This window comes from Strigops habroptila, chromosome 20 (assembly GCF_004027225.2).
Source record: "Strigops habroptila isolate Jane chromosome 20, bStrHab1.2.pri, whole genome shotgun sequence".
In the NCBI taxonomy this organism is placed as follows: Eukaryota; Metazoa; Chordata; class Aves; order Psittaciformes; family Psittacidae; genus Strigops; species Strigops habroptila.
In genome coordinates, this window is record NC_044296.2 from 1,021,479 (window position 1) to 1,043,727 (window position 22,249).

The following is a 22,249-nucleotide window of genomic DNA, read 5'->3' on the forward strand; positions in this document are numbered from 1 at the left end:
ACAGGCAAAACCCCAGATTATACTAATGACGACGACAGATGAAATCTGGACACTTGTCCCCAGTGAACCCCCTCTGAGGACCCCCTGCCCTTCTTGATTGCTGTTGGGAGGGTCATAGGGATGAAGGCCTGGTGCCCCGGCTAAGGGGACCCTCCTCAATCACCACATTTCCCTGCATCCTCTTTGGCTCTCCCAGCCCCTGGGATATTTAGGGAACACAGGCCAGCATTGCTTTCACGTCCCAGTAACATACTGGTTTTACTGGGTGCCTCCATTCCTGGTTCTTTCTGCAGGTGACCTGCGAGACAGCGACAGACAAGGATGACTCAGGTCTGTTTAGCGGGGATGAGGGGGACAAGCATCTGCCTTGTGCTCTCCCTGCAGCCCCCACAATGGCCAAAATGTGGGGGGGAAGGAGAAGGGGGTCACCCCTCACCTGACCCTGTTGCCCCACTCCAGTGACCTGCAACCTAGGGGGGGATGGCGCCTTCGAGGTCCAGCTCCGGCACAAGCTCCTCCACTGGAGCAGCCACTGGAGCGACTGGAGCAGCTCCATCTTCATCCCCGCAGGTGAGGAAGAGGAGAGGAGGCAGGTGGGATCCCAAGGGCTCCCAAACCCACCGATAGCCCAACCAGGCTGCTTCCTCTTGCAGAAATCCTGGCGAGCCCGGTGCTGAGCTATCAGCTGGGAAAACTGGGACGAGACGGGCAGCGGGTGCTGAGGCTGAGCTGGCAGGTATGGTGACATCCCCTGGGGTCCCTCCTGGGTGTCCCCCCACCATTTCATCCCCTCTCCCTCCCACAGCGAGCCCCTGAGGAGCAAGGGGATGTCACCTACACTCTGCGTGCCCACATGCTGGCGTGTCGCTGCGCCAGGCTATCCGAGGAGGATGCCGTGGTCCTTGGGAGGGACGTGACAACACACAACCTCACCCTTTCTGGGGCTGAGTATGAAATCCTGCTGACAGCGGCCAATGCGGCCGGGTCAGGGCCAGCGCGGCAGCTCTGTGTGCCCGCAGAGCAGCGCCCAGGTACCGGCCCTGCACCAGGACCAAGCTCCCGGCAGCCTCCAGGGAGTTATTTTCCCCTCACACCCTGCGTTTCATCCCAGATCTTGGCTTCAAGGATATCAGTGTGACCGGTGGCACCATGACCGCACGGTGGGAAGCACCAAGCCCTGGCTCTGCCTACTGCTTCGAGCAGCAGCCGCTGCCGGGAGTCCCAAAACAGGGCGTTTGCATCGAACAGGATTTTCCTGCCAAGAGCATCCATGTGGAGAGAGGCAAGGGAGTGCCCCGAGCCCCCCCCTTCCATCCCCACTGCCTGGGGCTGGATCCTGGTGAGGGATTAACCGGCATTCCCGGTTCCTGCCCCAGGAGCACTGGAAGTGCTGGCATGTCACCGCCTCGCCGTGCACGGCTGGGCCGCGGCGCGGGGCTGGGCCACCTTCGCCCTGCAGCACTACTATGCCAGCAACAGTACGTATGGGAATACAGAGCATCCACAAAAAGGGGGGCTCCCAAAGTGCTCCCCCATTTATTTGCACACCCCTCCCTTCCCACCTTCATGTGCAGCCTCGCTGGCCGTGCCCATCCGCATCAATGCCAGCGCCGAGGATGCTGCCATCACCCTCTGGTGGAGCCCGTCACCCCGTGCCACATGTCCTGGGGTGTTGGCCAAGTACCTCATCTGCCACGCGGCTGAGGGGGACAACGTGACCTGTGAGTGGGACCCCCCAACCCCATGGGGCAGGAGGAGGCTCTGCCTGCACCCTGCAGACTTATTACCTGCTCACTATCGCTCACCCAGATGGTGAAGCAGACGTCACGGCATCACACTACACCCTCCGACACCTACAGCCCGGCACAACCTACAGGGTGAGCGTTCAGGAGGTGACAGCAGAGAGCAAAGGGACCTGTGGCGTTTGGTGGCACTTCCAGACCAAGGCACTGGGTAATGACTGGAGACCCTGTCCCCTCCCCAGTCCCCATGGGGTGCTCACCCTCATCCTGACACAGGTCCCGTGTCCCATGCAGGGTGCTGGGGACAGACATGCCACCACCCCGCTGTCCCCATCTCCAGGTCCCCAGGGAGCAGCGTGGAAATCCAACCTGAAGTACTTGGGCATCTCGCTCGGTGTCCCCGCTGTGGCAGCCATCTACCAGCTGAACAAAAAGAGGTGACAGTGGCACCCTCGCCCCCACCCTGCTCAGGTCACCCACCTGCCCATCTTCCCCATTACCCACCCTATCATCCACTATCACCTCCCTAGGGCTCGGCGCCTCCTCTTCCCACCCCTGCCCAAGCCCACGGGCAGCAAAGCCATCCAGTTCTCCACCAGTGAAACAAGCCAGGTGAGACGCAAGGCTCAGGAGACGCTGGATCCTGCCCCCCAGCAGGCTCCTGGTATGCGACATTCCCACTCCAAACATATCCCACCCTTAGGGCCAGCCCTGGCCAGGCTTTGTGGAGCCCTCAGAGAGGTTCAGCCCGGCTGAGCTGCTGCTGACAGAGCTGAATCCTGGTAAGGAGGTCCCTGACAGCAGCACAGAGCCCAGCGAGCAGCAGCCCGGCCCCATGGCTGAGGAACCGGCAGTAGTGTGCCCGCTGGGCTGCGAGAAGGAGCTGCCCTTTGCCTACCGCAGGCAGGAGGTGCTGAGCCCGGTGGGATTCCCACCGCCCAGCAGCACCAGTTACACCAGCCACCCATCTGAGGAGGAGCAGAAGGAAGAGGAGGGAAATGGGGAGCTCAGCCAGCCGCTGGTCCCCATTGCCCTGCTCATCTCTGACAAACCCATCATCATCAGGGATGAGGAATGATGGGACCCATCACTGGAGAAGGCGGTGCCATAACCATCACCAGGGATGGATGGCAGAGGGGTTTCCCATGGGATGTTGAGCACCCACCCCATGGGTTCATGGTTGCAGCAGCGCTTTTGGGGGGGTTTCTGGTTTTCAGGACATGAAAGTGATGCCTCCAGATGCAACACTGCATGGGGCCAGGCTCTGGCCATGCACCTCCCAGCCTCAAGCTGTCATTGGTGATAAACAAGGAGGCAAGTGGATGCAAAGTCCAGCCTGGGCTGAGGGTGTTTCCTTGGCAGGATCGGGAGAAGAGGCAGAGCTTTCTCCTGCCCTCCTGCCACAGCCAGGAAACAGCATCACCCCAGCAGGATGGGGCTCAAACAGCCCCAGCACAGAACACCGACTACTTGCAAGAACTAAAACCTGTAAGAAATAAATGGGAAAATAACATAAATAAAAGAAATACACAAAGCAGCAGGGCTCATGTGGCTTCTCTGGCCTGACCCGCACAGATTACAGCATGGATTTAGTCAAGAGCAACCCACAGAGCTGCAAGGATGCAGCCAGGATGAGACTGGGGGTGACTGGGGACAGGCAGGACCCCTTATACCCTCACATGGGGCTACACTGCTGCTTTGGGCCTCATCTGGAACAGAACAGGAGATGCTGCTGAAGGTGAAGAGCGATTTGTGGTTCTCTCTGCCCTGCCACAGGGGCTGGAGGCGTCTGTTTGCTTGCTGAGAGTGCAAAAACCTGAAGAGAAGAACTTAATGGGGTTAGTAGCAAGGGGAAGTCCGGGACCACGCAGCACCGGTGCACGCCGCAACCTCGCTGCTGCTGCTGCAGGCGTGTTTGGTGAGAGGTTCACCTCCATCACGCTCCCAGCACCGGTGCCAGCCGGAGGTAACACACCGCGGAGCATGGGCAGGCAGCACATGGCTGCGTTCTGGCACGCTGGTGGGGTGGGTTGGGATTTATGGCATCATTCTTATAGCTGGGGGGGCTGAGCCAGCTGCGGCCATGCAGGATTCCCACCATATGGCCACCGGTGTCCGGCACCGCACGTCCAGAGCGTCTCAGCTGCTGGTGGAGCCACGAGGTGGCACCAGTCCCGCATCCCCACACGCTTCCCACCTCCCGGCAGAGCAAATCCACCCTTCCCTTCCCACCACGCAGAACCCCGTGGGCCCCTGCGTTGCTGACAGCTTCTATCCTTGTTCCACAGCACTCCAAATCCCTGGGGATTGGCTGGGGATCCAGCATCCCTCCCTCCTCCCCGCCCCCGGCTCCAAAAACCCAACGTGAGAGATCAGATTTAGGGATATTATTGGGATTTGGGCGATGTCGGGCTCTCCATCGGAGCACATCAGGCCAGCCATGTGGAGGAAGTATCCAGGTACCAGCTTGGTCTGAGCATGTACTTGGGTTTCAGCTGTGGCCCCTGTTTACAGCCTATTTTGGGGGGCAAAGAGGTGAAGGAAGCAGCACCGGCATCACAGTTGGGTGGCAGCAGTAAATACACTGCCCAGCTCTGGGCCAGCGCCACCACCAGTTAATCATTCCTGTTGATGGAATGAATTCGTGCCAGGACAAACAGTCCCGACTGCTGCATTGAAAACACCCCACGGAGAGGGGGGGGCTGGAGAACCCCCCCATTCCCTCCATGGGGTCACCCTCCGGGGTCCATCCCACCCATGGTGCCACTCTCATCCCCCCAATGCCTTCAGGGACAGCCACATCCCCACCGACAGCTCCATGTATCCTTTCCCACACATGTCCTGAGTTGGCCAGTGCTGGGGAAGCCGAATTAACACAGCCTTGGCAATCAGTGCCAGCGAGTGGCTCAGGACTCTCTCATTAGGTTAAATGAGTCCCTGGGAGCTGCTCTGAGTCCAAGGATCAGAGGACAGCCACCGGGCCAGCTTTCACAGCCAGGATGTGACTTTCCCTGCTCCTCCATCCAGATCCGACCCCGCAGGGCATTGGTTATGCCTGGTGGGGGCTGCTACCATCCACAGCCTGAGAATGGGCAACTCATTACACCCAATGGGTGACTCCTAGGACAGTTCTGGTGTAAGCAGCAAAATGCCATTGAAATGAGGGAAATAAAGCTCAGCCCAGCATGGGGGGATGGCAGGAATGCAGCTGGATCAGCATCAATCCCAAAGAGACCCCGAGCTGTGGGGTTCCCCCAAGCTTGGAGCTCTTTGTGGGTGAGCAGAGCTGAGCAGCCCCAGCCATCCCCACCCTGACACCTTTACGAGCAGCTGATTTAATACCCACTGCCTTTTATTTTTAGAGGAAGACATCTGATGATGCCCAGCAACACCTCTTGGTATTCCCTGATACGCCGACTATTTCTGTATGGCTGTTTACACCTGCCTGTGCCAGCGCTGCCTAAACACCACGGGGGAAGGTGCTGGTTGCCAAGAAGAGTGCTGAGCATCCCTGCCCTAAAGGGCAAAAACCTCCCCCTATTCCTTCCCTATTCCCGCAGGGTCCCAGCAACACATCCCCAAAAGCAAAGGGCACTGCGGACACACATGGGTGGATTTATCCCATGCTGCTCAGAAAGCACATGGGGCAGGCAGGAAGGTGCTGGGAGCCTGGGGATTTGCCTGGGGCTCCCTGATTTTGGGGGTTGCGAGCTCAGAGAGCACCAGAAGTAAACCATAAAACAGCCAGAGGGGTTTGCTACAGACCCATAAACATCAGCTGCTTTGGGGCCTGAGCCCCCAGGGAAGGTGAGGTCTGCCCCTGCAGGTCTGGGCTGATATTTTGCTCCCAGATGGAGGAGTTTAACCTGTTTCCCAGTCTGGGGGAACCAGCCCCGCAGAGCAACAGCCTGGTTTGAGCATGGGCAGTGAAGGAGCTTGCAACCCCACAACCCCTTTCCTCATCCATCCATCCTTATCACAGTCCCTTCCCTGCACCCAGCACCCTTCCTCCATCTCCGAGCCCCATCCTGGAGGAAGGATAATGCCAGGGAGGTGTTTGAACCCAGCCCCTCCATGGCAGGGAAGAGGGCAAAAAGCCACCACTGCCACCATCCACACAATGCCACCCGCTCCCAAGGGGATGGGGTGACGATTGAGGAGCTGCTTTGACTTAATCTCTAAGCAAACAAACCTTAAATCCCTAAGCAAGCAAAATATCCCTAGGATATATATATACACAGACACACACACACTAAATTCTTTAAGCGGAATTCGAGGTCTCCATCTCACCCAGGGGCAGATCCTCACGGTAGAAACCCCTGTGCAGATGGGGAAGCTTTGCTTTTCCTCCCTAAGAAAAGCTTTTTGGGGTTCCTCCCCCTCCAAAAGTCCCCCAAGCATCGCTGGCACCGTGGTGCCCGTGCGGTGGGGAAGGGGCTGGAGGGACCATGGGTGGACAGACGGCCGTCAGCCGCCGCTGGGCTCATCTTGTTTTGTAAGTCACGGGTATTTCAGCGCCGGTTTTGCAACCCTGCGGTGTCACAACAACAACAACCACCGCAGTTTAACTTCACAAACAGCCCGCGGCCGCCCCTCACCCCGGCTCTTTCCTGCTCCTGTCGGCTGCTTGCGACAGCTTCACCCGGTTCCAAACCCAGGCATGGAAAATGACTCCAAGCAGCATCAACATTGATGATTTAATGGGCTTTCTCCCCGCATTGAGAGGAACTCAGAGCTACCCCATCCCCCGCAGAGCCGCACTGAATGCAAAATCCCACCGGGAAGGTGGGAAACCACCTTCTCCTTCTGCCACGCAAGAAACACCCGTGTGACAGCAGGAAACATTTCCTTTCTGCAGCTTCAATGCTTGCGGGTGGCTGCTCTCGGGGCAGGGCAGCCCCTGGCACGGCTGATGCTTTCCAGGCTTTGGCAGCAACCTAGGGCAGCAAAAGCTACAGCTATTCCATGGATTTGTTTTCCAAGTGAAGCTTAATAATAACAACAACAACTACTAAATAAATAAATAATAAGGATGATAATAATAGAAATCACAAGCTCTGGGGGCCGGGCTCCACCTCCATGCGCTTCCCTGTCTATCGGGTGATCGGGAAGGAAAGGACGCGGCGCCCTTATCGACACACACTTGGCAGTGGAGCCGGCCAGAGGTTTGCAGCGTAAACATATTTTGCTCAAGCTCCGAGTTGAGCTGAGAATAGCGCCAGAGAACCCTCCCAAAACACCCGGTTTTCCCAGCAAACCCCCATCCGTGCGTGCAGGGAAAGGGCTGAGCCTGGAGCAAGCACCCAGTTGAGCTCTGCAGCAATAAATTACAGGACCAAGAGCAATCCCCCCGCTCCCAGCTCCGCTCTTCCCATGTTTACCAGCTCTTCCCTCACACATAAAACTGTTGGAAAGCGGAACAAACCAGCTCAGGCTCCCCCCGGATCATCCGGCAGCGCCGCAGCCACCTCCAACCAGCCGGGCTATCACTGCCTTCATCGCTGTGCCGGGGTATGGTGGCATTTACACAGCTGCTCAGCAGGAAAAGCCTTCTCCCTGCTCCACATAAACCTTTGCATTTAAAAGTAATTGGGTGCAGGCTGGCTAATGGGGATGGTAAATGGGGAGAGGGGATAATTGTCAGCTCCTGGTAACGTGAGGGTATCCCTGCAGGCTGGCTCGGAGCCACCTTCTCCCCCCAGACTGGCCTGAGGGTTTTTTGTTGAAATCAGCTCAAACTTTCTGCTTCTTCCAGGGCAGGGTGTGGGGAAGGGGAAGGAAAAGGGAGCAGCACACTGTTAGACTTTGAGATTGGGGAATGGGAGCAGGGATCAGAGCCATGGGATTCACCGGGGTTGCCCCATCACAGGAGCTGCCCAAGGGAACACATGCGCCCCGCTCCAAACCTCTAGCAGGGGATGGCTGTGTCCCCACCAGCACCTGGAGCAGCAAGGTTTTGGCTGCAGGGAGATGTGGTGGCCAGCACATGGGATGCCACTGTGCTGTGTCCCCTTGGAGGAGACCCTGCTCCAGCCGGGGGTTTCCACACAGCTTGTGAAGCAGGACCTGGGAGTGACGGCAAACACAGCCTGGGTGGGGAATGGCACCGGGAGCAAAGTCCTATCGTGCCACGTCCCAGGCATGGCCGTGTCACCAGCACATCCCAGCCTGTCGCTGCGTGCTGGTGCTGGGACCCTGGCTGGACAAGCGCCATCCATCCCCATGGGCTGTTTGTGTGCCAACATGTCACGTGCCGCCGTCGGGTGACTCCGGAGGGGGGGGATTTTTCTTTTAGTGTTGTTGTTTTTGTACAAAGCCAAAATATTTGTGTCCCCACAGGGGTGGCTCCGGGTTGCCGAGCCCAGGACACTGCACTGGGGTCCCAGCGGGAAGGGGGCACCCAGTTCCATGGGGAGGGTTCCTGCTGGAACCTGGCGCCAGTGGTTCCATCCCCACCCCAGTTCTTGCTGCTTATACATAGACATGTTTGTGCACGGCGCCGGGCCCCTTCCTTGCTCCCAAACAAAGTCGAAAAGCCATCAAAATTTTCCATTGCCAGAGGGAGGGAGCGGTGATGAGGGACTTGGAATGGGGATATCAGCCCCAGAAAAACAAGGGGTTGGGTTTGATATGGGGAATCATAGAATCCCAGACTGGTTTGGGTTGGAAGGGACCATAAAGCTCCTCCAGCTCCAACCCCCTGCCAGGGGCAGGGACACCTTCCACTAGAGCAGGTTGCTCCAAGCCCCTGTGCCCAACCTGACCTTGAACACTGCCAGGGATGGAGCATTTGCCACTTCTTTGGTGAATGAATAAAGAATAAGGAATAAAGGTGGTGGTTTGCTCCCGGCAGCCTGCAGCAAACCTGGCACCGGCACCGGTACCTCCTGCCACCATCGGGGCTTGTGGGGTGTCTTGGTGAGCACCGTGAGCCCGCTTGCACTGGCACAGTGCTTTCCAGGTATGGGACATGTGGCACATGCAATATCCATCCGGCTGCTCCAGGCCTTGTTTTTGCCATCAACCCACCCTGGTTTCTCTGCGGTTTTCCCTGCACCCGGAGGAGCTCTCAGCCTGGCCAGTGCTCTGGGAAAAGCCGCGATTCCTGTGGAGCTGGTGCAGGGATGCACGACTTTGCCTGTGGTTTCCATGGGTGGGAGCGGCTCTGGCACACACAGAGCTGAGTCACGGGCGGAGGATGCCATGGTGCCGCCCCGGCATGTTGGGGTGCGCGGCGGCTGCTGCTGGCACCCGGCACAGCTCTGCTGCTGCCACGTGAAGAGCAACCCCAGGGATGCTGCCAGGGCCAAGGTGTGCTGGTCGCAACCCCGGTGCTTTTGGAGGTTAGACCAAACCCAAAGCAAGGCCTGGTGCTGCCGGGGCTCTGTGTGTGTCCCCTTGAGGTGCTCAGAGACCCATAAAGAGGAGACAAGCAGGTCTCCATGCTCCTGAGCACCCACCAGCACCAACCTGCTGCTCCCTGGGGTCCGAGTAATGTGAACCCAGTGTCCCACCGGCTGCAAAGATGGTGAAATTGGGCAGCGCATCGACCACATCCCCAAGCACAGGGGCATCTCCTTGTGTCAAAATCCAAGGGGATTCATCACCAACCATCCCCTTGCAAACAGACCAGCCCGCAGTGCCCCTGCAGCAGGTTTTGGCACCCTGCAGAGCTCATCCCAGCTGGGATGGGGGAAGGCAGAGCTTGTTTTGGGAGCTGGATGGGGGCCTGGGCCAGGAGGCAGCACCCTCACAGCTAATCCCCGGTCCTTGCAAGGCTGCGCCGGCGCCGGCACATTCTGTCCCTGCCAGTGCCGCGACGGCCACGAGCTTCACGTGTCACCCTCCCCGTCGCTGGCCCCCTGCCCTGACCCTGCACCAGCGGACAACAGCCTTGAGCAGAGGCCATGGCCACCGTGCAGGGACCAAGCATCCTCCAGGATGGGGAGAGCTGAGGGGGAAGGAGCAACCCCCCAGGATGTTGCAGGAAGGGGCTGCAGAGCCATGAGCTGTGGGGTGAAGGTCTCAGCACCCTCAGAGCCATGAGCTGTGGGGTGAAGGTCCCAGTGCCCTGCAGAGCCCTGGGCTGCAGCAAGAGGTGTCCCCCCACCCCAGTTCCCACAGCGGAGGGGTCCCATAGTTCTGGTACCAAAGGGCAAAAAGGAAAGGAGAGAGGAGCAGGGGGTGTGGGGGATGATGTTTCCGTGCCCCTTGCAAGGAGCAGGTTTTGCTGGGTGGTCTGGGAAGCATTTTCCAACGCTCGAGGCCAAGAGCTATAAATACTCTTGCACTGTACTTGCATAATGCAGCTCCTGCCCAGCAGCGCTGCCCGTGGCATGGGGCCATCCTGGCTCAGCAGACCCCAGCGAGCCCCAAACCCTGTGCCAATAAATAAAACCTGTGCTGATCAATAAGGACTTTGGAGCCGGGGAAGATAAACAGCAGAAGGTTGGAGGGAGCACCGGTGGCACTGCCAGCGGCTGTGAAAGCACCGCCCAGGGGGAGTCTGTGCCTCATCCCACCTCCCAGTATCCAGACGAGGTATTTTTAGCCCCTCTGGGATTCAGGAGCATGGCCCTTTGCTGGCAGGAGACCCAGACGGTCTGTGCCCCCCGCGCTGCTGCCCACCCTTACAAGAAAAACCTGGAAGCATTTGCAAGCATTCTTGCTGGGAAGATTCCTCTCCCATGGGGACCGGGAGCGGTGCCCACTGGCGTTGGGTTCCCTGGCCTGGCGCTGTCATGGTGTGACGTGCTTTCCCAGAAAGGTGCTCCCCCCTCCAGCCCTGGGATTAAGCATCCCCTTGTGCAGCCGGGGCGGATGATCAGGGTCTGACACAGCCCCCGGCATCGCTGCGGCTGGGCACAGAATGGCTCCGTTGTGCCGGGCGCAGGTTGGAGCTGGGAGCTGGTCACAGGGTTCCCTTGGAGGCATTTTTCACCCAGGGGGTCGCAGCGCTGCGGTTCGCGTCCCTCTTTGATGTGCCCAAGAAGAGACAAGAGGTGACGCAGCACCGCGAGCGGCAGATGCAAGAACGGGTCACCCCAAACAGGGATGCAAACGAAGCCCCTGCGAGGCCGGTTCATCCTCTCCCAAGGAAGATTACTCAGTGCAGAGCTGGGAATGCCAAATAAAGATCAGATTTGAATAAAGGTTGCACGAGCACCAGGCTCCTGCAGGCAAACCCGGGGCTGAGCGCCTGGCCCGCTGCAGGAGCATGTGCTCCAGCACGGCTCAGCAAACAACAGCAACAGGAAAGAAGGATCAAGGGAGGGGAAATCACATTCCAGTGGCAATATTTTTAAGCAGTACAGGCTGTGGAAGATAGAACTAAAGCCCTGGCTCAAGCCCAGCTTTGCAGGTGCTAGGAGCTGCTGCGCTCAACAGAGATGTGGAGCACAGAAATGCTGTTAAAAACCAAATCCCAACTCAATGATGCAGGTGAAGGAGCCTCCCTGCTCTTCCTGCATGGCAGCAGCCATTCCCAGCTGGCACAACATGGGGCTAATCCCAACCCTCCTTGGGAATGGCTGAGACACTGCAGCTGTGTCCCAGTTGGACCCAATGGGTCTGTGCCAAGCTCTTGGGATGGAGGAGAGCGTGTCTGTCCTCTGATATCCGGACAGAGCAGGAGGGCCTCGAGCACAAGGGACCAATCCTGCTGGGGAGCAGCATTGGCCAAACAACCCAGTTAAACCCAGTGCAGTGTGGGACTTACAGGGTGGAGCTGGGTACCCACAGGATGATGAAGTACAGGGAGGGACATGGGAGCAGGAGTGCTCCCAGCAGCCACATGAGCTGCACGGCGCCGGGCAATGGGAAGCAGAGAGCAATAGACAAGTTATCCAGGCACCATCTGGGTTTAAAGAGTTTATTATTTCAACAAGAATTCCCCAACAAAAAGCAGTACAAAAAGAACAGAGACGAGAGTGGTCGTTACAAAAGTGTTCACAGATAGAAAAGAATCATCTGAGCAATCCCAGGGCGCAGAGCACGGCCCCAGCACGGGGCCGAGGTGCGCTTGGCTTTGGTTGTGCGCAGGAAACAAGCGGCCCTGTGGGCAGGATCGGCTCAGTGAGGGAATGCAAACGTCCTCAGCACCCAAACTCTGCTCAGGTCCTGCTGTTACAACACCCAGCTCCCTGGTTCCCACACCAGTGAGCACTGGTTGCTGCTGTGGCCTCAAAGCACCGGGGCCACTGACCCCTCCATGGGCGCAGGATCAAGCCCGTCCTGAGAAGGACTCCTGGCCCTGAAGGGCTCATTTCAACTCCACATCTCCCATCAGCATCTGTGGCTGCCACCAGCCTCAGACCTGGCTTCCTTCTCTCTGGCCACCAGCGAGATGTCACCCTCATGGCTGCACTGCAATTTGGGGCTTGCTGGTTTCAGCCCCATCATGGAGGAGGCATCAGCACACTGCGCAGGTTTGGTGCTGACACACAGAAACCAGCTTTCCTGTTCTTGGTAAATAGAACCAAAACACTGCCATAGATCATAAATGTGTCCCCCAAGCCCTCTGCACTGGTAACAGCCCATGGAAGCCTTTACAATTTCAGTGGGGTATCCAAAATCATTCCCCCTGCAGGCATCACCAGGCTCACAGCAAAGATTATCAGCAGCGGATGAAGTCTCTGCTTCATTTGGCCAGAAAAAGGCCTTCTGCTTTCTTAGGGAACTGCAGTCCTGGTGAGCTACTGCAGGAGAAGGGCTTCATCTGCATCACCATGGGACAAACCCAAGCCACACCAAAATATTCTCTAGTGATCCTGAGAAATACCTCCAAGCTCCTGTTTTCCATGACAGGAGTTGTCAGAGCATGGCCACTGCAGGCAAGGGGAGAGCAATCCTGGCTCATGCTGAACATCCCGTTTTAACCCCCAAATTCTGGGGCAGTTATTAACCCTCCGTGTTCTGCCCAACCACACATGGAACTGCTCCACACCGGAGTCTCACGTGTTCTCCTACCATGCACAAGTCCACGACACCACGCTTGGCGATGGTCTGTAGGACAGTCACAACAAGAGAGTTGAGGGCAGCAGTGGAGCCAGGGTCTCGGGCACTGCAGGAGCTCTGGTCTCACAGCCACTGTGTCTCCATTTCCAGACCCAAGTGCTGTGAGGGTGAAAGCTTTCATCCCAAGGGATCACTACACTGTCAACTGCATCTGATGCGCTTCTCTCAACAGGTCATGCAGCGCGGGCGGATGTTGTCTGAAGGAGGGTTTGGATCAATCTGCAAAGCCAAGTGTGGAGTCAAAAACCTCAGCAGTGGGTGCATTCCAGCTGTCTCCACCAGCCCTTCCCAGCCCAGATGGATTTGTTACCTCTGAATACAGTGGAGGTGGTCGGAAGCGAAACTCCTGGATGTAGGCAAAGAAGGGACCTTCCAGGATGCCATCCCGTTCACTGCGGCACGGCGGAGCCAGGCTCTGCTCAGCCTCGGGGCTGGACACAACTGATGAGTATTCAGGAGGAGCTGGAGAGAGAAAAGAACATCAGGGAACAGGAAACACGCAGGTAAAAGGCCTTCAAATCTATTTCCCAAACCCTCCGAGTTGGCTGGGGAAGGAACCCAGAAGATGCAGCACCACAACCAAAACCAGCAAAAGCTGGTTCTGGAGCAAGAGCCACGGTGAGAAATTGCTCTGACCTCACCATCCAGAGCGGTTTGATCAGGGGGTTTGGCAGCACCCAGATAGATCCTGGGGAGAGGGAGATGCTCACCCTCCGGCTGCTCCGGGATGGTGCTCAGCCAGTCCAGGTTGATGCTGTACTGGCTGCTGACACTGGACGTGCGGCTCCCAAATGGATGCAGTGGGATGGTTCCGATGACAAGTGGCAGTTCAAGGAGCAGCTTGGACGTCCCAGGAATATCCACACAAACCTGCAGAGACAGGAGGCAGCAGGGAAACTTAGCTGCTGGTGTTTTCCCAGGCTGAAGGGGCAGGTATCTCCCCAGAGCACTGGCTTGAGCTGGCTAGGAGGGAATTCTTGCAGTGGGATGCAAAGGGAGATGCAATTGCTCCTGCACAAGCCCTTGTGCTGTGCCTGAGGGCCAGCAGGGAGAACCCAAGATCTCACACAAATCACCAGCCCCAAAATCTTTACACTGGACACAACTAGCCCAGCTCTGGTGAGAAGGAGAACTCTCAGCACTGAGCTGAGCCTCCTGCAATGCTCCTCACAAGGCTCCTCACCTTCAGGGAGTATTCCACCTGGATGATGCGGCACTGGAGGATGGACGGCCCCACTGGTGGGATCTTCAGTGCTCGCCCATGCCAGACTTCCCGCTTCCCCGCTGCAATGGAGTCACCGACGATGCTGGTCACCACTGATTTCTTCTGCTTCTTGGTGCCCCGGGCGATGAAGGTCTGAGTCTGGATGATGGCCGCCTTGGGCACCACCACTCGGTTTGTGCAGTTGTCAATCTCAGCAAAGATAGGGATGACCTCACCTACCAAAACAGACACGCATGTTGGAGGAGGGGAGACAGAGCCCGGTCCTGCCTCAAGGAATTCCTGTACAGGATCACCAAGGGCTGGACATGCAATCCAGCACTGCAGCCACAAGGTTTAATCCAGCAGGAGCGTGTCCTGAGGAGGCTGCCCGCATCAGGAGCACAAACTAAAGCTCTCTCGCCAATTCCATGCCAGAAATCAAGAGCCCAGCTCACATTGCCCCCAAATCCCGTCCCACCAGGGCCCGCAGAGGTTCAAAGGCACCAGCACATCATCTCACCTGGGGTGTAGCCTTTTCGGTCAATCTTGGCAGTCACAGAAACCTGGCCACGATTGCAGTACCAGGCACGAGCAAGTTTCTCCTTAGCACCTGCTTGGGGAGCCTGGAGAAATGAGAATTATGGAAGCTATTTAGTAAGAAAGGATGAAACTCAAAGCAAGCACCTCCCTGGCACTGAGAACCTGCCAGGGAGCATCAGCAGCTTCTTCGGTATCTGATGCAAGATGCTGTCGCAACCCCTTAAAGTTTCCAAAAACTAAGACACAGCCAACCTCTGCCCAGCCCAGGTAACACTGGATGGCACAAGTTACAGGGGGGAAACATATTCCCTTTGGAAATCAGGCCTGGATTGTAATTTTGGAGCAGATGCAGATACCTTCCCCATGGGCTTCCCAGAGAAGTTGTGGATGCTGCTGCCCCAAAGCGGAGCAGGGGGAGCTCACCAGCAGCACAGGAGTGTTGATGTCGATGGGTTCAATCACAGTGAACTCCTTCTTCACTTTCTTCACCGTTGACCAGGGTCTGTGCAGCTTGGCTTTCACCCAGTAGCGCACGCTGCCGTGTTTCCCCTCGAAGGAGGTAGCCAGGGTCCTGTGGACAAGAAACGAGCCTTTTAGAAGGGTTCTGCTGAAAGCATCTCATTTCTGAGGTGCTCTGTCCCCCCTCCCAGGACCTGTGTGTGATGCATCAAGTGGTTTCTCTCCCCCTTTGCATTAAGGTAACAAAAAATACGCAAACTTACTCGGGGAGCTGGAAGGTGAAGGGAAACTCATGCCTTCCTGCCTGCAGGACGGTGGCTTCACCATTGTCTGTGGGCAAAACAGATTGAAGATGATTATCTCCCTCTTGCAGAACTTCCTCCCTGGCCAAAGCGGAGGCAGAGATGTGCAGGACGCAGCAGAAGAGCAGCACGATGGCACAGGAGTATTTCTGCCAGGGTTAAAGTGCAGCAGCAGCGACACAGCTGTGACACGAGAGGAGGGCACGTCCCACAGGTGATGGGCACTGTCTGCTCTGCACGCGCGTGCCTCCAGGCACACACAACCCAGGGCCGCCTTCTTGGAGAACCCTGGGTGGGTTCTGCTTCATCCTGCACCCACCCTGCACCGTGGCTTGGGAGTGAGAGCCCAGAGATACCCAGCCAAGCCAGGAGCAGCTCTGGGAACGTGGTCAGCCACCCCCCATGTCCCCCAGGGGTGGCAGCCCTGTCCTGCCTGCGCTGCACAGAGGAGCTGGGACTGGAGGGGACCTCTTGGGATCATCTAGTCCAATCCCCTGCTCAACGCAAGCTCCTGAACCTCCGCAGGAGTTTTCCAACACCGCTTCCCTACCAAAGAGCACCTACAGCAAAGGGGGAGTCTTGTGTGGGGCCAGCCCCTAACCAGGGTGCCCTGCCCAACAGCAGGGTCCAGCCACACACCTCAGCATCCCCGGGTGCTCTCAGCATTTGAGGTGCCTTCAGGGGACCTATGCACCCAGCCCACACAGCACCAAGACCCTACAGCACCCCATGCACCCATATTTCAGCTGGTTGGGGTGTCTGCAGCACCCAGGGTGTCTCCGGCTGCCCCATGCACCCATTATTTCAGCCCCGGGGGTCCCCGGTAACACCCACAGCCTTTTCCTCGGAGCCGACCGGTGACGGAGCACCCCAGGGTGCCACACCAGGGGGTTGGTTGGGTGGTGGGTGCCGTACCTGGGGGTGCCAGCAGCGTGTCCCGGTGGCTGAGGAACTCCACCTGATCGCTGTAGCTCTGCGTGTAGGCGGTGCTGGAGCCGGCGCTGCGGGACTCGGTCCAGTGAACGCGGGCAGCGCCCATCGCCCGCAGCCGGAGGGCACCGAGCCGCGCCGCCGCCGCCAGCTCCAGCACCACGCGGCCCGACACCGCCTGCCCGGGGCTGAACGCGACCGCGGCGTCCCCCTCCGCGCCCTCCAGCACGACCGAGAAGCGTTTGAGGCGATCGAAGAGCATGGCGAGAGCCCGTCCCTGCGGCGCGGCGCAGCCCGGCCCCGCCGCCGCCTCCGCCGCCTTAAGAGCCCGGCGCGGCCGGGGGCGGCCCCGGTGGGGCGGGACGGGGCGGCCGCGCCGAGCTCTGCAAAACAAGGCAGCGAGCATGTGCGAGCCTGGCCCCCTCGCTGCCGGGAGCCGGGGGGGTTCCTGTGGGGTCGGGTGTCCCGTTCCGGCGCGTCCTACATCGCACCGAGGCATCCCGATGGGTGCCTGGACCGCAGCAGCTCACGGGAACGTGTCCCGGAGCAGGATGGTTCACGGTGCCTGGGATAAGGTCCTGTGTGCCCTACAAGCCTCCCCGCAGCTCCCACCCCATCCTCATCCTTTCCTCCATGAGCCAGAATCTGCGTTCCGAGGCAGCAGCCCCTTTCATTCCACTTCCCACCGGCGAGAGGCTTCGCCACACACAGATCCACGTCCTTCCTTTCCCAAGAACCATTCCCAGGGGTCAGAACAGGCTGCAACTGGATCTGGGCTCCTTCTGGCCAACTGGCGATGAAGGGAAAACTGGTCTGGGACATGGCTTTGTTTTTTTTTCTAAGAAATGAAGAACTGGCTGGGGTTCAGCTTGTGCAACTGCAGTGAGCAGCACATCTTCCCTGCGCCTGTTTGTTAACCAGGCGAGTGCTGGTTTCCTACCAGATCGTGCTGGGCTTTGTGTGGTGCTGCTCCAAAACCCAGTGACAAAACACACGGCCAGGCACGGCGGGGGGGGACTCGCTCTATGCACAGCATCTACTGCTGCCAGTGCTCAAACTGGGGATTCTCAGGGCGACATCACCATTAGCAGCGCCCTGAGATGTAAAAGAGAGGAGAAAGGGGTCCACGCCTTCCCCAGAGGGTTAACGCAGCTTTAGGAACTTCTCCTTTAACCGTGATTGTCACATTTACAGAGTGCCAGAGCTCCCCACCCCGGGCACGGGCACGGGCTAAGACAAACCAGGCGTTCAAAATGTTACTTGGCTTTTGGCCGCCAAAGTTGTGAGGATTTTTGAGTTGCTCCCAGCCCTGCTGGGCAGGACCTGCTGTGCTGAACGCACTGCAAATGAGTGGGGCTCCAGCCTTGCAAAGCTTTAGCTGTCTCCAAAGCCTGACTGGAATGTCTGTCTCCCTCCCCAAGGGAAGAGACCGTGTTTTGTTTTATGTGCACAACCGGTTGCTGCCGTGAGCAAACATGAATCATAGCAAACACTGTAAAGGGAGAGGGAAAGAAGGAAGGAAGGCACAACTGATGACACCAGCTCTGGGAAGGCTCCTGCTGTCCCCACTGTGGTGCATGGTGACGTTTGAGGTGATGGGGCTCTTGAGAGGGGCTTGAGCCTCGGCTGGGCCGAGGCAGCTCCATCCTGCGCTTGGCACCTTCCTCCTTTCCCTGCCCGTGACTCAGCCGTCGCCCGTGGGGTGAGCAGCCCTGCAAACATCCTCCCTGCATGAGATATCCACAGCCTCCCCTTGCTGCCCCCACGTGTGATGGGAAGCCCCTCTCTGACCCCTTTCGGACCCCAGTGCTGGGAGAGGGTCTCTTGTCTCCCCAGGGATCACCAGTTGCAGGGGCTGTGGGATCACAGCCATGGCCTTTCCAGTCAAGAGTGCTCCAGGGTGCCCGAACCCAGCTGAAACCCGGGCCAGGATCCGTGCAGGGAAGATCGCAAACTCTTGAGCCCCATCTAGAGTCTGGCCAGGCTTAAGCTGGTCCCAACAGGAGCTGGCACCCTGCCCGGCTCTGAAGGGGCTTCTCCTTCCCCGACCCACTGCTGGGACCTTGTGGCTTCTCCCCATTGACCCTGGAGAGCCAGAGTGGGCAATGCAGCAGGTAAAAAGCCGAGTCAGCAGCTCTACCCTGATCCAGCATGGGGACAAGACGGGGCAATGCAGAGCCTTGCACAAACTCCCACTCCCAGCTTGAGGAACAAGCTCCTGCTCCGAGTGTTGCATATGTACGAGGATTAAGGTGCACCCCACAACAGAACAAGAGCCCCGATGTGCTGTAACTCTCATGGCTGTCTCCATGAAAAGAAAATGGCTTCTAGATGTTTGTGTCTCACCGGGGCAGGAGCTCACCTCTGGGAAGTGCTGCGGGATTGCCGGATAGAAAAGATCACTGCACAAGTATCACTGGTTTTAACCAGGGCTCCCTCGCACCACCTCTGCAGAAGGATCCAGGGCTTTCCTTGTGTTGCCTTTGCCCATTAAACCCCTATTTTTCCCCTCTCTTCCTGCTCCCTAAGATGATTACACAATAGACATTTAATGGCCCTGCCCACAGCCTGCACATCCTTCTTTCACCCTTTTCCTTGTCTCCGTGTCACAGCACTCAGTGCCAGCGCTCACCAATCTGCCAGGAAACTGCAGATAAACTCAGAGCTCTGGGGAGAGCAGAAGGGAGGGCTCTTATCTCCACCTGGCTTCCCTCCTCTGCACTGCCTTGTTACCATGACAAAACCCTGCATTTTTTAAACACCACGCAGACACAGTTGATCTCATCGAGAAGCAAGAAGGAGCAGTCACAGGGACTTTTGGATGATGGCACGTTTTCAGCAGCTTTGTGCCAGCTGACATCAGGAAGGTCCTCACGCTGCCACTTGGGACAGCGGGATGGAGCAGAACCCAGCAGGATCCAAAGGAAGTGATTTTGGCTGTAGAATGACACTTCTCTACAGCCCACAGCTTTTGCTGCCTTAAAACACTCCTGTGATCACATGCCCGTGTCCCTCTCACAAAGCAGAGAAGGAATCTGCGGGTGGACAGAGACAATAAAATCCTAGCCCACAAGTCGTGGCAAGGCTCTCTGCTCCCCACACAGCTCAGTTCAGCTCTCCCCGGGCAGGAAGCAAGCGCCAGAAACCATCAGCTCCAAGCGACAGGAGCACAGGGTGCTGGCGAGGCAGAGCAGCTCATGCAGCTCCTCCAGGCCCTGGCCAAGTGCCCTTCTCCACATGGCTCCAGGGGCTTTTACCACACACAATCCCAGCAGCAAAATCTAAACATGCTCACAGCAGCTTGTGGCTTCCTTACAGACATTCATTGCAGGGATAATGGGGAATAAAACTTACCCTGTAACCCTAAAGCTAATGCAGACACCGTCCAAGCACTGCAGCGACCAAGTGCTCAGACCTTCCCTTGCTGGAGTTCAGGACAAAGGCTTCTCCCATGTCCTTAATTGTAATTGGAACACTTAGCAAAGGGGCCATCCTTAGGCGCAGCATGGAAGAGCCACTGCCAAAAGACAGAAACTCCAGAGTAATGCAGGTATTTGGAGCAGATGGCAAGGTACAGTCATCCAGAAATAGAGAATATGACCCCCCAGGGCAGTACAGAGGCAAGAACAGCTCCAGGAAGACAGCTCATGTCCTCCTTCCATCACTCCGGTCTCTTCCTGCAAATCTACATTTGGCAGCTAGAGCTGGCACCGCTTTCTGGCGTGCACTGTGGCCACTGACACAATTAAATGCCTTCAGCGTGAGTTAAGTCCTACGGCACACAGCACCGTGCCACAGGCAATCGTGAGGCCAGCAGAGGCAGGGAAAGGGGGAGAAAAAGCCATGGAGCCATGACTAACACTATCATTGGAGGGGAGGATGAAAGACATGCACTTCCCTAAGAAAAAACAGAGTTAATGAGGGTATGGCCAGCTGAGATGCCCCATATCCCTCAGCCCTGGATCATTTCATCCCAACCACACAAAGAATTCAAGCTGCTTGTCCTCTTGCAGTAGATCTAAGCAATGTGCTAGCTGAGCATCTGGTCCCAGCATCAGGAAACTGCAAATATTTAATCGAACTACTAAGTGCTCTTTCTACACTTGTGAACAGACCCTTCTATTTGCACTTCCCTGTGCAAACAGAACAAAAGCCACAGCTCTTCGGTGCTCCCCAGCCCCGAGTTTGCAGGCAGCCTCCTAGAAACCAGCAGTAACAGAGAAAAAACCCTTGGCAAAGGTGAGAAGAGGGTGTCCAAGATGGACAACCCTGACTGGGTTGGGAAGCACCTACCGGGGATGATGCCTGCAGCCCAGGCGGGTCCCAACCTAAGGCCCGGGTGCAGAGAAGCACCCCGGTAGCGCAGCCTTACCGGGGATGAGCTGGCAGCGGCGGTGCAGGAAGGTCTGGTGGGCTGTGTAGTCGCGGTAGACGATGTTGAGCCCCACGCTGCGGCTCTCCAGCCAGTGCGTTGAGGCTCGGCCGCGGGCGAACACCTCGAGCGCCCGCAGGCGCAGCGCGTGGCGGAGCTGCAGCTGCACCCGCCCGTGCAGCAGGTCCCCGCTGCTGTGGGCTCCCCACGCTCGTCCATCCTCCAGCTCCAGCACCAGGCTCTGCACACACCCCAGGGGCTGCATCGCTGCTGGCCACGCTTAGCCAGCAGCTCCAGGAGGCCGGGCCCTGCCTGGGACACGCAGCTGTGCAGCTCTCTAGGGAAGGGAGGAAGGAGCAAAGGCTGCACCCGGATCCTCTAATTTATCCTGCCCCTAAGTGGCCTCACCCTGCAGGCCTGATCTGCACCAGGGTGGGACTGAGACCCTGTTTTGCTGTGATGCTTTAGCGGTGACCTCATGCGTGTGAGGCTGGTGCTGTGCTGAGGCTGGGGCTGTGGAGACAAGTGACGTGGTTTTAAACTGAGGGAGAAATGACGTGACTTCATCTTATCTCTGAGTCACAGACACTGTCAACGTGCAACTGGAACGTGCTGGTGGCTCCGTCAGCAGGAAGGGGGGTCATGCACCACCAGCTGCACTGGCAGATTTCACACTGCTGGAGGAATCAAAGACTGGAGATCAAGAAATGTTTGGCCTTCCCAGTTCAGGCATTGCTGGGGTGTTGCTGGAAGGGGTGGAAGAGGTGTTGAGAAAGCAAAAGACCCTTATCCTAAAAGCCAGTTTTACTTTCTGTGTCTGAAGTTGTATCAGAATGAGTGTGAAAAAGGAAGTGAATAACCACAGGGCCCTCCCAGGCAGCAGGTTCCACCAAGGGGTGGAACCATTTATCGCCTGTGAACGGTGGCTGTTTCTGTGCTAGCACGGGTGGCAACAACATCTCAAGGTCACATAAAAGTAACAGGGCAGACTTGCAGCAGATGCCAGTCCCTGTTACTACACCAAACATACAATCGAGGTGTTTGAATCAAGGTGTTTGCAACGTATGGGCACAAGATACTGACGTGAGGTGCCCGTGTGCATTTGCAAGCCTTGAGTATGTGGAGCAAAGCCTGTCCCTTTCATGAGAGACATGGAGCCAAATCCCAAGAGGAAAGCATGAGGGCTGTTGGGCCCAGCCACTGCTCACACACAAACTGCAGCAACTGGAAATGGTTTGGACACCCATGCTCAAAGGCTTCAGTGCTGGCTCAAATCAATCCCACCTGCACCAAAAAGCTGAGGAGAGCTTGAGAAGTGGCAGCTGTGACAAGGCAGCAGCTGACCCTGCTCCTTGGCCCCACAAGGGCCACCCCACACACATCCCTTTTTATAATACCTGTGTCCCAAACAGAATTAGTGCAAGCTCAGCATTCAAGAAACCTACATGAGTTAGTAACTCGACAAAAATACACGGCTCATCTGCAGAGAAACAGCTCACTCATCATAAGCTGGGGAGAGCTGTCTCTCTGCCCTGCTGTTCGCTGACCTTTGGTTTCAGCCTTGACACCAAAATCCAAACAGATCCTAAGGGAATATTGCAGCACACACAGAGCCCTGACAGTGCCTCTTGCTCTGCTGCTGATCTCTTGCCTTTTCTCTGAGCTTCCCATCACACCACCTACC

At 57.4% G+C, this 22,249-nt stretch overlaps 2 protein-coding genes and 1 long non-coding RNA gene across 6 annotated transcripts in view; 2 read left to right on the top strand and 1 right to left on the bottom strand.

Moving 5' to 3' along the window:
- IL12RB1 (interleukin 12 receptor subunit beta 1) overlaps positions 1-2,939 on the top strand; it is a 3,872-nt gene extending 933 nt beyond the window's left edge. Inside the window, 11 exon segments of the mRNA XM_030509561.1 lie at positions 294-330; positions 460-570; positions 654-736; positions 806-1,045; positions 1,048-1,282; positions 1,377-1,478; positions 1,575-1,721; positions 1,810-1,953; positions 2,083-2,179; positions 2,273-2,354; positions 2,446-2,939. Coding sequence (XP_030365421.1) covers positions 294-330; positions 460-570; positions 654-736; positions 806-1,045; positions 1,048-1,282; positions 1,377-1,478; positions 1,575-1,721; positions 1,810-1,953; positions 2,083-2,179; positions 2,273-2,354; positions 2,446-2,853 — 1,686 coding nt within the window. The 3' untranslated portion in view covers positions 2,854-2,939.
- LOC115618225 overlaps positions 1-7,379 on the top strand; it is a 22,452-nt gene extending 15,073 nt beyond the window's left edge. Inside the window, exon 3 of the long non-coding RNA XR_003994761.1 lies at positions 7,127-7,379. This is a non-coding gene — a long non-coding RNA (uncharacterized LOC115618225). The remainder of the gene's footprint in view (positions 1-7,126) is intronic.
- Positions 7,380-11,599: 4,220 nt separating this feature from the next.
- On the bottom strand, positions 11,600-21,074 carry ARRDC2 (arrestin domain containing 2). Of its 4 annotated transcripts, XM_030509696.1 has the most exons (9): positions 20,994-21,072; positions 20,566-20,902; positions 15,225-15,291; positions 14,926-15,073; positions 14,483-14,585; positions 13,942-14,198; positions 13,469-13,628; positions 13,069-13,220; positions 11,600-12,977 (listed from the first exon to the last, which is right to left on the bottom strand). In XM_030509696.1, the coding sequence occupies exons 2-9, from the start codon at positions 20,828-20,830 to the stop codon at positions 12,924-12,926; spliced, it is 1,206 nt and encodes a 401-aa protein (XP_030365556.1). In that variant the 5' UTR covers positions 20,831-20,902; positions 20,994-21,072; the 3' UTR covers positions 11,600-12,923. The 4 variants fall into 4 exon arrangements, with proteins under 4 accessions (XP_030365556.1, XP_030365552.1, XP_030365554.1 ...); XM_030509692.1 differs by having other exon boundaries at positions 20,487-21,074; XM_030509694.1 differs by having other exon boundaries at positions 20,566-21,073.
- Between the last annotated feature and the right edge of the window lie 1,175 nt (positions 21,075-22,249).